At 29.7% G+C, this 15,006-nt stretch overlaps 1 protein-coding gene across 1 annotated transcript; it reads right to left on the bottom strand.

Moving 5' to 3' along the window:
* Positions 1-4,611: 4,611 nt before the first annotated feature.
* LOC107960599 (protein IQ-DOMAIN 1) lies at positions 4,612-13,311 on the bottom strand. Its single transcript, XM_041112384.1, has 6 exons — positions 13,183-13,311; positions 12,597-12,680; positions 8,752-9,075; positions 7,763-7,990; positions 7,532-7,651; positions 4,612-5,432 (listed from the first exon to the last, which is right to left on the bottom strand). Exons 2-6 carry the CDS (start codon positions 12,663-12,665, stop codon positions 4,890-4,892), a joined length of 1,284 nt encoding a protein of 427 aa, XP_040968318.1. The 5' UTR covers positions 12,666-12,680; positions 13,183-13,311; the 3' UTR covers positions 4,612-4,889.
* Between the last annotated feature and the right edge of the window lie 1,695 nt (positions 13,312-15,006).

The raw sequence follows: 15,006 nt of genomic DNA, 5'->3' as shown, positions 1-15,006 counted from the left end.
AAATCATAAAAAAATTGATAAAAATAATTATGGGCTTAAATTTATATATTTAGAATATTAAATGAGTCTATTTTCAAGAGAAACAAAAGGAACATCATTCGAATTCTGTATGAGGATATAATTAATTTTAGTGAAGAAAGGTCACAACTATCAGACAGCAGAATAAGAGTGACTTTAAAGAATAAACTATACTTATTGGCTAAACCAAAAATTCTGAAAAATTTTATGGAAAGAATATATATGAGTCTAGTTTCAAGGAAAATTAGCGGATCTTAATTTGGAATTCTATATCTCCAGATATAAATAATTTTGTGATTATGATGCAGATAGACAACTTGAATATTCATAAAAGTAAATAATAAAAATTATAGATAATGTTACTTACAAGTGTGTATATACATTAATGATGTGGAATGGAGAGGAGGAGGAGGAAAAATATGTATGAATATTCATCTAGCATGGCTAATTTTCATATTTTAGGCTCAGGGACTAAATTGAATAAAAGTAAAACTTTATGGGAAATTTTGTAAAAATGTCAGAAATGACCAAATTGCATGAAATGGATTATTTTATTATTTAAATTATAAAATTGAATGAAATTATTAATTTAGTTCAAGATCGGGGGAAAACATGTTTTAGGGATTAAATTGAAAAGAGTTGAAATTATGGAAAATTCTGATATTTTATAGAATTCATGGACTGTTATCAATATGTATGAGAATAATAGCTGGAAATAAGGATTAAATTGCAAGAATTTGATTTTCCTGACCCTAAGGATGAAATCGTCATTAATTAAAAGTTTAGGGGCAAAATGGTAATTTTGCCTAGAGCATTAATTAAATGCATTAGAATATGAAATGAATGAAAATGATGATCAAATTTATTTATAAAGATCCAGACGACTCAAATACGAGACTTGATCGTGGAAAAGAAAAGATATCGGATTAATGAAATTATAAACACAAACAAGCAATGAGGTAAGTTCATGTAACTTGAATTATATTATTAAATGCTTGAAATGTATGTTATTGATGTGAATATGATTTGAAAGTTTATCGTATGAAAATTTATGAAACATTGATATATTTGATAAAAAGGGGAAGAAATCCCAGTTGAATGAAAGGAAATTTCGATGGATCTCTGAAAAGGAATTGACGGTAAAAAGGATCTAGCCCGGACGGGTGATCCTATCCTGATATAGCCCTCTCGAAGAATATGTGGAAAATGGATTTAGCCCGGATGGGTAATCCGAATTAGGGTCTGAATTTAGCCTGGACTGGTAATTTAGATCCAAGCTCATTAGAGTAATTGTCCTTGCAGGGGATTTAGCCTGGACTGGTAATCCCGCTGTAAGGATGAGGTTCGCGGGAGTGTGCTTTCTGAAATGAAATGTGTAAGACCATGGTTGAAAGACACCATGGCAACATGATATGAAATGTGTAAGACTATGGTTGAAAGATACCATGGCAACATGATATGAAATGTGTAAGACCGTGGTTGAAAGATACCATGGCAACAGGATATAAAATGTGTAAGACCATGGTTGAAAGATACCATGGCAACACGACATGAAATGTGTAAGACCATGGTTGAAAGATACCATGGCAACAAGATATAAAATGTGTAAGACCATGGTTGAAAGATACCATGGCAACAGGATATAAAATGTGTAAGACCATGGTTGAAAGATACCATGGCAACATGACGGGAATGAATAAGACCATGGTTGAAAGATACCATGGCATCATGTCAAAGATAAATAAGACCGTGGATGGGAGACGCGATGACATCTATTGAACAATTGATATTCAGGTAATATGTATCAGATGACGAATGGTTATATGAAATGGTTGTGTGAAATGTTTACAAGAACTGGTCATATGGAAATGTATGGTTGTGTGAAATGTTTACAAGAACTGGTCATATGGAAATGTATGTACAAAATAGTTGTATGAAATAATTATGAAGATTGATAAATGAAATGAGAATAAGTACATGGAATATAATTTATGTTAAGTTTGATATAAACTTTACCGGAACAAATATACATAAAATAAATGGAAATGATGGAGCATGAAATATTGATATAATGAAATGATTGATATATACTTATGAAGAAACGGTAAGAGAATGATATGTTTCATGACATGTACATATATGATTATCTTTGATATGTTGATACAAGGAAATTATGTAAGTAAAGACAATTATTAAACTCAAGCGTGACATGTCGGGAAAATAAGTATATCAATGTTGAATTTATATGAAATATGTGCAAGTATACTAACAATGATGTTGTTTGACGCTTAGACAAGTGTCAAGCTATTGATTGAATGGTAACATGTTTAATTATAAGAAGCATTGAAATGGTAAGTACTTAGATGAAAATATTTAAGATTTTGCGAAATTTTTTATGATCCCGATTTAATTCCGGTTAGTTTTTAATGTATGTTTGGAGCTTAAAGGGCCCAATAGAGAGACGTTATGATTATTTTCAAAATATGAATAATAAATGACTCAGAATTATCTGAAAATGTTCAATGAACTCCGGTAATGCCTCGTACCTATTCCGGCATTGGATACGGGTAGGGCGTGTTACAAGACTTGATCATGGTGGCCTGACCCGAATGCCCGCCTGAAATGTGGGAGGGTTTGGGCAAAAATATAGGCCCAAAAAATGGGCTTGGAAAAAGAATAAGGCCCGTTTAAAAAAAAGGTTGGGCCTTGGGTAAGGCATTTTTGGCCCGGCCCGAATTCACTAAAGGACAAAAAAATCTGCTCTTTTTTTTAATGTTATTTTCTTGTTGTTTTCTCCCTATTTTGCTACCATTTTATTAATATGTTGCTACTATTTTATTGTTATTATTTGGATATTGTATAAAACTTATTTTATTGTTAATTTTGTTATTATTTTAGAGGTATTTGCTTTTTAAATTGCATTTATCTTAGTGTTATTTAAGTCTATATATTTTTTAAAATTTATTTTCAATTTTTTGGGAAATATTTATTTTGATATTTTTAGTATTTTTGATGTATTATATATATTTAAAAATAATATAAAAAATTAATACGGGTGAGCCGGGTTAGGCCCAGGTTTTAGCATTTTTATTCGGGTCGGGTTTGGGCAAAGTTTTAGGCCCGTTTTTCAGGCCAGGCCCGGGCCCGAACCTAGTAAATGGGCATGAATTTTTAGTTGAGCCCGCCCGGCCCGACCCACGAGCACCTCTATATCCAAATAATATTCAAAATAAATATTTACCACTTTCAACTTAATTAAACATAAATTTATATTCCCTAATGTATGGAATTAAGAATTAAGCTTAATTAAGTAAATTAAGATTGATTAAAACTAAACCATGATTAATTAAAATATGAATAAGCTTTATGAAATAAACTCAGTTAAACAATGAAAAGATAATAAAATCTCAAATGTATGTTTATTTTATTGAAAACAACTTTTATGAGATATTTTCAGGAAATCTGCCAAATAATAAAAAATATTTTATACAGATTCATCCAAATACCAGAAATTATTATCTTTTTTTCAGAAAAGTAAATCATTTTTTAGAAATCATTTTTCGAAAGCCATTTTCAGTGAAACAAACAAAGCCTTAATTATAATTTCGGTATCAAAAGCTACTTTTCGTTACTTTAGTATCTAAAGTTTTCTAATGTTACCGGCCTCATTGGTCTGCACTCCTATTATGCAATGTGATTAAAGCTTAGTTTAGAAATGCTTCTAAGAAGCATTGCTTTCGAGATAAAAAGTTTTTGAGAGAAAAAGTACTTTTCAGAAATAGAAAATATCCCAAAAGTGCTTGGAAAAAGTGATTTTCGAAAGCTAAAATTTTTAGCTGATAGTACATGTGACTTTTGGAAATCAATTTCTTTCATTTAGTGTTGAAATTGGTTAAAGTGGTTAATGTTCAAGTTTGACTTAAAACTTATTAACTTGTATATTCACTTATATTTCACAAAGTAAATCTTACATGATGTGAATTGGTGTTTAAATTTTTTTTTTCAATTGTTAAAATCTTTAAGTGATGTAAATTGATGTTCTTTTATTTATTTATTTCAATCGTTGATTTAGAAGAATATAATTTTAATGAGATCTTTAAATACATATCATCAACAAAATACATAATATATTTTTAAATTTTTTAAAAGAATTTTACTTGTTTTTAAAACATAAATGGGTAACAAGGTAAACAAAGGAAGTTAACATTTTCTCAAACAACTTCATATTTTTGAAAGTTTTGAGTCTAAAATTTTGGCATAATAATAAAATCATCTCAATGTTTTTATTTTTATTTTGTTAATTTAACTTTTTTTTCTTAATTTTTTAAAAGAAAATAGTTAAATTATTTTTTAGTTTAATTTTAATGTTATTAGTTTGGCAACTTATATGATAGTCTATGTACACATAACGTTAATATTGTTTTGGTTAAAAAAAATCATTTTAACTCTTTTTCAAAATGTTGATAATTAAATTTGACTTTTTTAGAAGATTAAGATTTAAATTTAACTTAAATAAAGAATAAAAATTAAATTGATAAAAAATATAAATATTAAAAGATAAATTTTACTTACATATACTTAAATTTTAAAATGCGAGTAAGATTTATGAATATAACAAAATACCATCCATTACATATTGTGTTTAATCTACAAATAATATTTTTTTTAAAGAAAAAAGCTCCAATGGCCGCTCAAATCTCTGTTCGTTTTTATTTACCGCTTCACCACCACCGTCGCAGCCACCATTCTATTCAGTCTTCTTTATGTTACAGCTCTTTTCTTCCGCTACTACCACCCTCTCCTCCATTCCGTTTGTCATCTTTGTGTCTTAAGCAGGGCATTATTATCCGCCATTCGAGCACACGACGGTTTTATATTCTTACCTTACCTGCCGTTGCAGGGAACGAGAGCCGCTTCTTCGCAATGCCGGCCACTCCCTTCTCCGGTATCCTATCATGCCTCAAAGAACTCGACAACTGGGACGTCCTGACTTGCTTCATCCACGACGGCGCCTTCTCCGCCGAGCTTCCAACGCTCTTATCATCTTTCGCCGATGAAAAACCTCCAATGCTGCTTTGTCGTCTCCGGTCACGATCCGGTGTCGAGCACTCGTCGCCTCCTGGCCGTGTCCCCCTTGGACTTGGCTGTCTAATTTGACTGGAAAGTGATGAAAAGGAAGGTATCTTGGACGGAGGAGGAGGGGTTGGTTTTGAGGGTGTTGGAGATGGCTTATTATCGTTGTTAGAGATGGAAGAGGAGGCCAAAGTGTTGATGGAGGCGTTGTTAGGTGATGAGCATGGGATATCCCACGGTCGAGCTGCCATCCATCGCTCTAACCAACTCCATCCCCAATGGGGAGTATTTTGATCCATTAATGTTTGATTCGCTGCTTTAGAAGTGACCTTCCATGATCGCTGTTTTTTATTTCCCCAAAAGGCCATTTAAGTTAGTATTTTTAGCACCGAAATAAATATACTAGAAATAATTAGAATTGTACTCCATCATCCTCTCATCGCACTTGAGGCGGCAAAAGAGTTTTTGTCTTTTTTTTTATTAAAAATTACTAAAATTAAAAAGTAAATTAATTTTAAAAAATAACTGATAAATAATTAGACAATTATATGTGACATATAAAAATATATAAAATTTTTAACATAATAATTAATTTATTTTTAATCTGACGTACATAAATTAATTAACCTAATTTTTAAGTAGAGGAGTGAAATGTCATTTAAATCTTAATATAAGGGCTCTATAATAATTTTACGCTCCTCGGCTTCAAACGTTTCAAGTGAGCCAAATTGTTGTGCATAATTTTTTATATATATATTCAAACAACAATCAAAGTTTCGCATATATAACTAGACAAAATTAAATTTTATGTATTAAATTACACGTAGAATCAAAATTCATGTGTAATTTTGATATTTATCTTAAATATTAATAATTGAATTTAAGGGTTGAATGTGGCAATTGAACTTATTCTTGGAAAAATATTTGTTATATTGTTAGTGCATTAAATACTAATCCTTTATTTTTGATAGTTTAATGAGCTCAAATGTTTTTATTTTGTATAAAGACAAATTTAGTTCTTAATGTTTATTTATTTTGTCATTTTGACCCTTATTCTTTTGGGTAAATTGCACACTTGGTGACCCAACTTTCATAAATTTTTATTTTGGACACTGAAAATGAAAAATATATATATAAATTGAGCACTGTCGTTAACAATTATTTTTATTTTAGTTACTTAACTTTATTACGTTTTAATTTTAGCTACCCATATTTAATTCAATATTATTCTACTCACTTTTTAGTCACCTAACTTTATCAAGGCTTTATTTTAGTCACTCATTTTAACTTTTAAAAAGTAATTTTATTTTTTCTATTTTTTAGAATTAATTTTAAGTTTTTTTTCAAGTAAAAAGAAAAATTAGGGTTTTATAAGAAATTATTTGAGTTTTTACAAAAATATTTAGATTATTAGCAAGAAAAACTAATCATTTTTCTTTATTTTTTTTCCTTTTCTAGAATTAATTTTAGTTTTTCAAGGAAAAACCTAAGGCTTTTCAACAAAAAGTACTTTGGGTTTTAAAAGTGAAAAAAACTTTTATCTTTTTAATTTTCTTTATTTTTTTAGAGTTGACTTTTAGTTTTTTCAGCTTCAAAGGAAAGTTTTAAATTTTTACAAAGATTTAAGTAAAAGAGGAAAACTTAGATTTCATCTCCACAATTGAATAACTCAATTTCTTGTAAAATTTAGGTATTTTTTAGAAAAAAATTAATTTTAAAAAAGATAAAATGAGTGGCTAAAAAAATATTGTTAAAATTGGGTGACTAAAATGAATATAAAATAATATTAAATTAGACGGTAATGGCTGAAATGAAAGCTTATTAAAATTGGGTGATGAATATGAAAATGGTTGCTAACGCCCATGCTCAATATGCATTTTTTTTTCAGGGCCCAAAATAAAAACATATGAAAATTGGATGATCAATTGTACTTTACCCTATTCTTTTTTAGATCACTTTGGTCCTCTACTTTTAAAGTTTAGTCAAATTACTTTCTTTTTTACGGAAATATTTATTAAACTATTAAAATTTTAATGACATTGCCTCGACAGCTCACGTAGCAATCTACACATACTTCACTGCTAACTTGAATAAATTTTCTAAAATTTTTTATGAACTTTTTTTTAATTTGTTAAACTTTAAGATATTTTTATTAATTTGTTGATTTTTTATAAATTATACATGAATTACCATGCAAGTGGAAATGTCAATAATTTTAAATTTTTTATAGTTTAGTTGATTGTTCTGTCCAAGAAAAGTAATTTGACTAAATGTTGAAAGTTGAGGACCAAAATGATACCAAAAAAAAATGGTGAAAGTGATAAAATAGTTAAATGATAGAGGCTAAATTTATCATTATCCCTTTTGTATTTTATCCAAAACTTGTAGCTTTAAAAAGCAGAAAGAAAAGGGGGGGGGGGGGAGAAGTGGCAAATAATACCTGGCGAGTGAAGGCATAAGCTAAAGCTCTTTCCCTTCGCATAGCAGCTTCTTGCTTGTACTGCTTTATTGCTTCAGATTGCTCCTTCGACTTTCTACCATCATGCCACTCTCCTCCCATCTGTTTATATCCCCACAATTAGCATGCGGAATAATTCTAAGGAAATAACAATATATCATTTAAACAAGCATAATAATCAAAAAATGTGGGAAGCTTTAGGTAGGCACATACAGAGGCATTAAACTTGTCATGCTCTTTGTGGCGTTTCTGTTGAAGGTGGTGATGAAGAATTTGGTTCTCTTCCAATATTCTAAGCCTCATTCCACGAATCCGGGACTGCAGTCCACCCTTTGTTTGCATGCATCTTAATGCAATTTTTGCTTGCTCTTTCACGGATTGCCCTTCTATCATTGATTTCAATCTCTCCGACCTTCTCAATTCTGGCAATGCCCTCCGAGCCTGACATACCACTCAAATGCAATCACTTCCTTTGCATAAAATACAACTGACCACTCATGATGAATGGGATGTTTCATTGACATTAATATATATCTAATACGAGTATCTTTGATCTTCTAGAAAAGTTCACATTACATTCAAATACTGGTATAGGATGCCAATAAACAACTTTTGCACTCCAATTGCGTATAATTACAACTCACTGTTCATGAATGGGAAGTTTCATTGAAGTTGTGATGGCAAACTATGTTGTTTGGATGTGAGAGATATGTTCAACACAAGTATCTGAATCTTTCTCAAAGCTTGCAATGCTATGCCATAAATTCATTTGCATAAATGCAACTAATGTGTTCATCAATGGGATGTTCCATTGAATTTATGATTGTAAACTTATATGCAAGTATACCTAAAACTTTAAATCTCGCAATGCACTCTTTGCTTGATATAAACTCAAATGGAATTACTTCCTTCTCCCTTGATTGAATTTTTCATTAATGTTTAACTTCCATCTAATATTTTTAGATAAATATCTTTAGAAAATTAGATCATCATAAATATGAATCAAACACGAATATTTAAAAGAAATTAAGAATAACATAAATTAATATTTTTATTTGTTTAATTGATAAAAAAAAACTTGGAATTTTTAACATTAGAACTTTTTAGATAGTTTCATGAATTTTCAATTGATATCAGGTATGCAAGAAATAATTAAGAGCTTAACATAAAAAGTAAATAAATAAAAAGGAGTGATCTCATACCAAGTATCCGCGAAATGCAGTTTGAATCTTGGTAGCAGCCGTTCTCTCCGACAATATGCGTTGTAAAGAAGCGACGTGAACAGCCTCAGCAGTCGCTTTAGAAGCTGCGACCGCGGCGGCAGCAGCCATAGTGGTGGCAAGAGCGACGAAGTAGGTGTGTTTTTTAGGCTCATTTTCAGCTTCCGCTGGTTTGGCATCTGCAGGGGGAGGAAGTTCAGGCTCTTCAGTTTTTGTTTCCGTTTCAGTTTCTTGAGGCAAAGGAACTGCAGGCCCCGAATCCTTGGTTTTGCTTTGCCATTTTTTCTTTGATTTTGAACTTTCCTTCTGAACCAAAAATTCACCAAAATTTAAATCACAAATTGCAAGCTGTTAGAATTGTGTGACCCAAATTCTAAGAGATTGCTTGCAAGTCAAGTTAAACAAAAATATATTTTCTTTCTAGAAGATTTAGTATTTATTAGTATAATATATTTAGCATTTATTAGTATAGTTTATTTGACTTACTAATTTAGCCTATAAATAGGCTCCTTTACAATCTTAGAAATTAAGAGACACCCATTAGATTAGAACTCATAACACATTCAGAGAATTTTGTGTTTACGTTTGAGGGTTCTTTGTTTTTCGGGTTTTCGGGGTATAGTTTTTATCTCCATCTTTTGTACTCTTCATTCTTTTGCCATTATAGTAAAATTATCTTTGTCCGTGGTTTTTTATCCTCTTTTGAGGGGTTTTTCCACGTTAAATTTGTGTGTTCATATTCTCAATTTCTTCTACTATTTTTACTTGTTCGTTGCTTAATCGGGACGATCCTAACAAGTGGTATCAGAGCTAGTTTAACTTTCATAGATCAGCCCGGTCAGAGATGGCAGCAACAAGGTTTGAAATTGAGAAGTTCGATGGTGAGACAAATTTCAATCTGTGGCAAGTTCGGATGATGGCAATTCTAGTTCAAAATGGCTTGAAAAAGGTTGTTACAGGGAAAAAGCCTGAGAATCTAAATCAAACAGAATGGGAAGAGCTTGATGAAAAGGCCTTGTCTGCAATCCAGTTGTGCCTCGCGAATACAGTATTGCAGGAGGTATTGATGGAGAAGACCTCATTCGCCTTGTGGAAAAGGTTAGAAACTCTTTATGCGACTAAGTCTCTGGCTAACCGTTTAGTGTTGAAACAACATCTATTTACGTTTCGCATGAACGAAGGTGAGCTTCTTAAAGATCACATCAGTCAATTCATTACTCTTTTAAATGATTTAAAGAACGTTGAGGTTCATATTGACGATGAAGATCAAGCTATGCTATTATTGTGCTCTTTACCCTCTTCATACAAGTCTTTCAGGGAGACCCTGATTTATGGCAGAGACAAACTCTCGTTCGAAGATGTGAAGGGTCATTTGTTGAGTAGAGACAAACTCGACAATGAGTTTGATTTGAATAGCAAAGCAGATAGACAAGCTTCCGTTTTGGTAGCATCAAAGAAACGAGACAAAAGGTGTCGCTATTGCAAAAAGTTAGGTCACGTCAAAGCAGATTGTTATAAACTGCGAAATAAAAGAGCTGCTGAGAGTAACGAGGAAGATGTAGCTGGTGCTAATTTGGTCGATGAAGGCGGTGATGATTTCTTGTTAGTGTCAACGAGCGATAACTCTAAGCTTACGTCTGAGTGGATCCTAGATTCAGGATGTTCTTTCCACATGTGTCCCAATAGAGAATGGTTCTCCACATACAGTTCAGTTGAAGGTGGAGTTGTGCACATGGGAAACGATTCATCTAGTAAAATAATCGGTATTGGTACTGTTAAAATTAGGATACACGATGGGACGATTAGGACACTCTCAGATGTCAGGTATGTACCTGATTTACGAAAGAATCTCATCTCCTTGAGTATTTTAGACTTGAAAGGATGCAGAATCAACATCGAGTCGAGCGACATTAAAGTATCTCGTGGAGCTCTCGTTTTGTTAAAAGGTAAAAGAACCGGCAGTCTTTATATTCTGGAAGGTTCTACAGTGACCGGTGAAATCGAACGTCCCTCGTCCGTTACGGAGTCAAAGTCAACTCATTTGAAGCGGAGGCAACTTGGTCATAGGAGGGAAAAAGGTATGACCGTTTCGTTGAAGAGAGGTTCTCTTTTGGATGCAGGTTTTGAAAAGTTAGGGCACTGTATTCGTGAAAATCAGACCCGGGTTAGTTTTGATTTGGCAGTGCACAAGTCAAAGGCTAGAAGTCTTCCAGCTTCTAAGCATAGATTCGACTCAGTTAATTCCCTGCATAGTTCAAGATAGGCCCGTGGCGGGTTTTGGCAAAGATGGCATTGAAAGAATTTGTGTCAAGGTGGAGATTGTTAGAATTGTGTGACCCAAATTTTAAGAGATTGCTTGCAAGTCAAGTTAAACAAAAATATATTTTCTTTCTAGAAGATTTAGTATTTATTAGTATAATATATTTAGCATTTATTAGTATAGTTTATTTGACTTACTAATTTAGCCTATAAATAGGCTCCTTTACAATCTTAGAAATTAAGAGACACCTATTAGATTAGAACTCATAACACATTCAGAGAATTTTGTGTTTACGTTTGAGGGTTCTTTGTTTTTCGGGTTTTCGGGGTTTAGTTTTTATCTCCATCTTTTGTACTCTTCATTCTTTTGCCATTATAGTAAAATTATCTTTGCCCGTGGATTTTTATCCTCTTTTGAGGGGTTTTTCCACGTTAAATTTGTGTGTTCATCTTCTCAATTTCTTCTACTATTTTTACTTGTTCGTTGCTTAATCGGGACGATCCTAACACAAGCCAAGAAGCAAACCAAGTATATGAACAAAAACATAACTCGGATACGATGCAATACCCAAAATTTTTGGTCCCATAATCATTTTCATCAAATTAATCCTCTACTTTAATTTATCCTATTTTATCATAAATTTTGTTGAGTAACACTGTTAAATCATATCAGATTGAATTTGAGTATACTAAAACACATTTTCCTCCTAACATAAAAATTAATTTAATTGTTCAGTAATTTATATGTAAAAAATTTATAAAATTAAATAGTTTGAAATTTTTTAGATAACAAATTATAAAATAAATCAACAATTCAAGTTCATATGTGTACCATCAATTAAACTAATAATTTCTCAATTTTAATAAAGCATGAAGATTATATTTTGACAAATTAAAATGGGAAGACTGTTTTTTTTTTTTAGTTTTTGTAAATTAATTAAACCAAAATTTTCAAACGATTTCAACTTTTAAAAATTCATTAGAACCAAATTGTGTAATTTTGATCCAGATTTGGAGGATAATGTAAAATAAGTAAATATTAGTTAATGAAATTTAGGAATTAAATTATGGGCCCTTTATATTAAAAATAAAATAGAAAGCAGATTATTTATGAGAATGGATCGTTTTCTAATTTACCACATAACTTGTTAAATTAATGATTTTATTAATTCCTTTTCATATGAATTTGATGAACTATTGATTGAGATAAGTAATGTGATAATTGAGTTTAATAGTATTAAATAATTTGATTAATTTTCTAAATCCCAAACATGCAAAGATCAAAATATGATAAATTAAAATAAATGAATTAACTTCTAGTTTTCATAAAATAGAGGTATGAAATTCAAAATTATACCACATCTATGACTATAAAATTATAAAACTAAACTATATAAAAAATTTAAAAATTTAAAAAAAGAGAGAGAGTAAAAGTTGGGTGAAAAAGGATGTTGCCTTGACATTTTAGCCTCGCCCTTTTTAAAATAAAATATTAATTTGTTCAAAACAATTCATCTTATAAATAATTTTTAATTATAAAAAAATCTTAAATTGTGAAAACCTTTTACCTGATCTTTCTTGGACTCAGGGGTCAAAGCTTTCTTCACAAACCAAAACCAATCTCTTTTTTTGCCCATCTGTCAACAATTCCTCTTCACAACCAGAGAAAAACCATGGAATATCTCAGTTCCCATTGAGTCAAAAGTGGTTCAAACAAATATTGAAAAAAAATAATGATTTAAATTTTTACAGTTTTAATTTTTCTTCATTATAATTGATATATCCACGGTTGCAATAAATATGATATGATCAAGAATTTATCTACCATTTTAATTTAATTTCATGATCGATTCATACTAAATTTTAAACATAAATCTTTTAAGATAATATTATCATACAAATCAATTAAATCAAACTCGAGTTTAAATAAAATAAATTTTTAAATCTAATACATTAAAGCTCAATGTTAACAGAATTTAAAATTCAATAAATCTATCTAAATTATAATAGTATAACCAAGAAAAAAAATGAAAGATGATTATTAAAAACAGAAAATGAAAAACTCATATTAAAGTTTTCAAATTCAAATCAATTATGAAAAAGAAAATCAATGAATGTGTCAAAGAAAAAAGAAAGTTGAAACTTTTTCAATACCTGTCCTTGAAAAAGAAATCTCAGATCTCTTTTAAAATATTGGGATTTTCTCTCTCCTTTTATCCATAACAAAAGAAAAGAGAAAAATAAAAAGGAAAAAAAAATAAAGGAGAGAGAGAGAGAGAGAGAGTATTTTTGCCAATGGAAAAAAGCTTGAGAAATAGAGAAAATGGGAAATAAAAAGAAAATAAAGGTTGGTATTGCCATTTTTAGAGCATACGATCAAAAAAGTTTAACCAAAAGTGAACCATTTTAGTATCTAATAAATACTTAATTAGGTTGATTCATGAATTGAGTGGAATTTCATATTAATTTTATTTGAAGTTTTTCACTCAAAATTGGGTTGAATAATTCAGTAGTCAATTTCATCATTCAAAAAAATATTAAATAAAATTATATTAATGTCGATATATTTTTATAATTTATTTTAAATAAAAATAGTTATTTATTGTAAAATATTAATTTGAATTATATCAAGTTAATGCAAATAAGAGAAGAATGTTAGACTAGAATAATTTTTGCTATCAATTAAGAGGTTTTGTGTTATTTGGTATAGGGGTGGGCAAAACTCGATTCGATTTGAATTTTTTTTCGAATTTTGAGTTAATCGAATTGAGTTATTTGAGTTTCGAATTCGAGTCGAGTTGAATTTTATAATTCAAATAACTCGAATAATTCAAATAACAGATTCGTATAAATACTCTTTTAGTCCATGTCAAGTTTGAAAATAAGCAAATTGGTCTCTTTCTCAACAAAAATTTTAAAAAAAATCAAAATAAATTTTAAAATCCAAAATATTTATAAAAATTTCAAAAAAAAATTCTAAAAAATATTTAAAGAAAGTTAAAATTTTAAAAAAGTTAGATAATAATTTTGGGAGCTAAATAAGTTAATTAACGATTCAAGTTTCTCATTTTAAAATATCTTTTTTTTTTATTTTGCTTTGAAAATGTTTTCAAATATATATGATTTCAAATTTATGTACTCTAACATGGAATTAGTTATACTGTAACAAGGCTTTAATTTGACATGTTTTAATTTAACTCGAATAATTTTACTCGATCGACTCAATTCAAATTTTATTTCACTCAACTTGGTTCGAAACATTTCAAATCGGATTAAGATAATAAAATAAGATTCGTCAATTCATTTAACTTAAAATCTTTTCACTCCATTCGATCGAACGCTCACCTTTAATTTGGTACATTAAGAAAACTGGCCACAAGACTTTAATTTGTGCAAGTTAAAAGTTTGCATCTCATATATGTTATGTTAAAAAAGACGAAGAAGGCTAGAGAGTAAACTCACTCCATGGGTCAAGTGAGGTTTGTAGTAGAGGTGCTCATAGGTTGGATCAGATCGGGTTTATGTAAGATATTTAGACCAATTTTTTAAGCTCAAGTTTAATTTGAAAATTGGTTTACTTTTTAACCCAAGCTTAACCTAGTTTAAGAAAGGAAAATCTAAACCCGATCTGGCCTGCTCATATTTGATATTTTTAGTTTGGTTTTTATTTACAAATAATTTTTAAAAAAATATAATATACTAAATGGACTAAAAATGCTAAAATAAAAGTTTTCTAAGACACTAAAAATACATTAAAAAGTATTTATAATTAAAAAACATTATCGTAAGTATAATAAATGTTTTGTTATATTAAAAAACATAAATAAATATAATAAATATTTTATTGTATTAAATATAATTTTTAAAATTTTATGTTTTAGGTTGAGTTATTTAATTGGGTAAATTTTCTTTTAAATTTTGGTAATAAATTTAATTGTTATTGGGTTAGTTGTTTAATATAAATATAAATATATAGTT

Source organism: Gossypium hirsutum, chromosome A05 (genome assembly GCF_007990345.1).
Source record: "Gossypium hirsutum isolate 1008001.06 chromosome A05, Gossypium_hirsutum_v2.1, whole genome shotgun sequence".
Classification (NCBI taxonomy): Eukaryota; Viridiplantae; Streptophyta; class Magnoliopsida; order Malvales; family Malvaceae; genus Gossypium; species Gossypium hirsutum.
The sequence above is the reverse complement of the archived record's forward strand: the minus strand, read 5'-3'. Positions and strand labels throughout refer to the sequence as shown.

Bases quoted from the DNA above. Each gene is read 5' to 3' on its own strand.
- LOC107960599 (XM_041112384.1), bottom strand. From the start codon at position 12,665: ATGGGCAAAAAAAGAGATTGGTTTTGGTTTGTGAAGAAAGCTTTGACC. The intron at 9,076-12,596 runs GTAAAAGGTTTT...TTTTTGGTTCAG, and splicing joins CTGAGTCCAAGAAAGATCAG to AAGGAAAGTTCAAAATCAAA. The intron at 5,433-7,531 runs GTATTATTTGCC...AATAAAAAACAG, and splicing joins CTTATGCCTTCACTCGCCAG to CGATCATGGAAGGTCACTTC.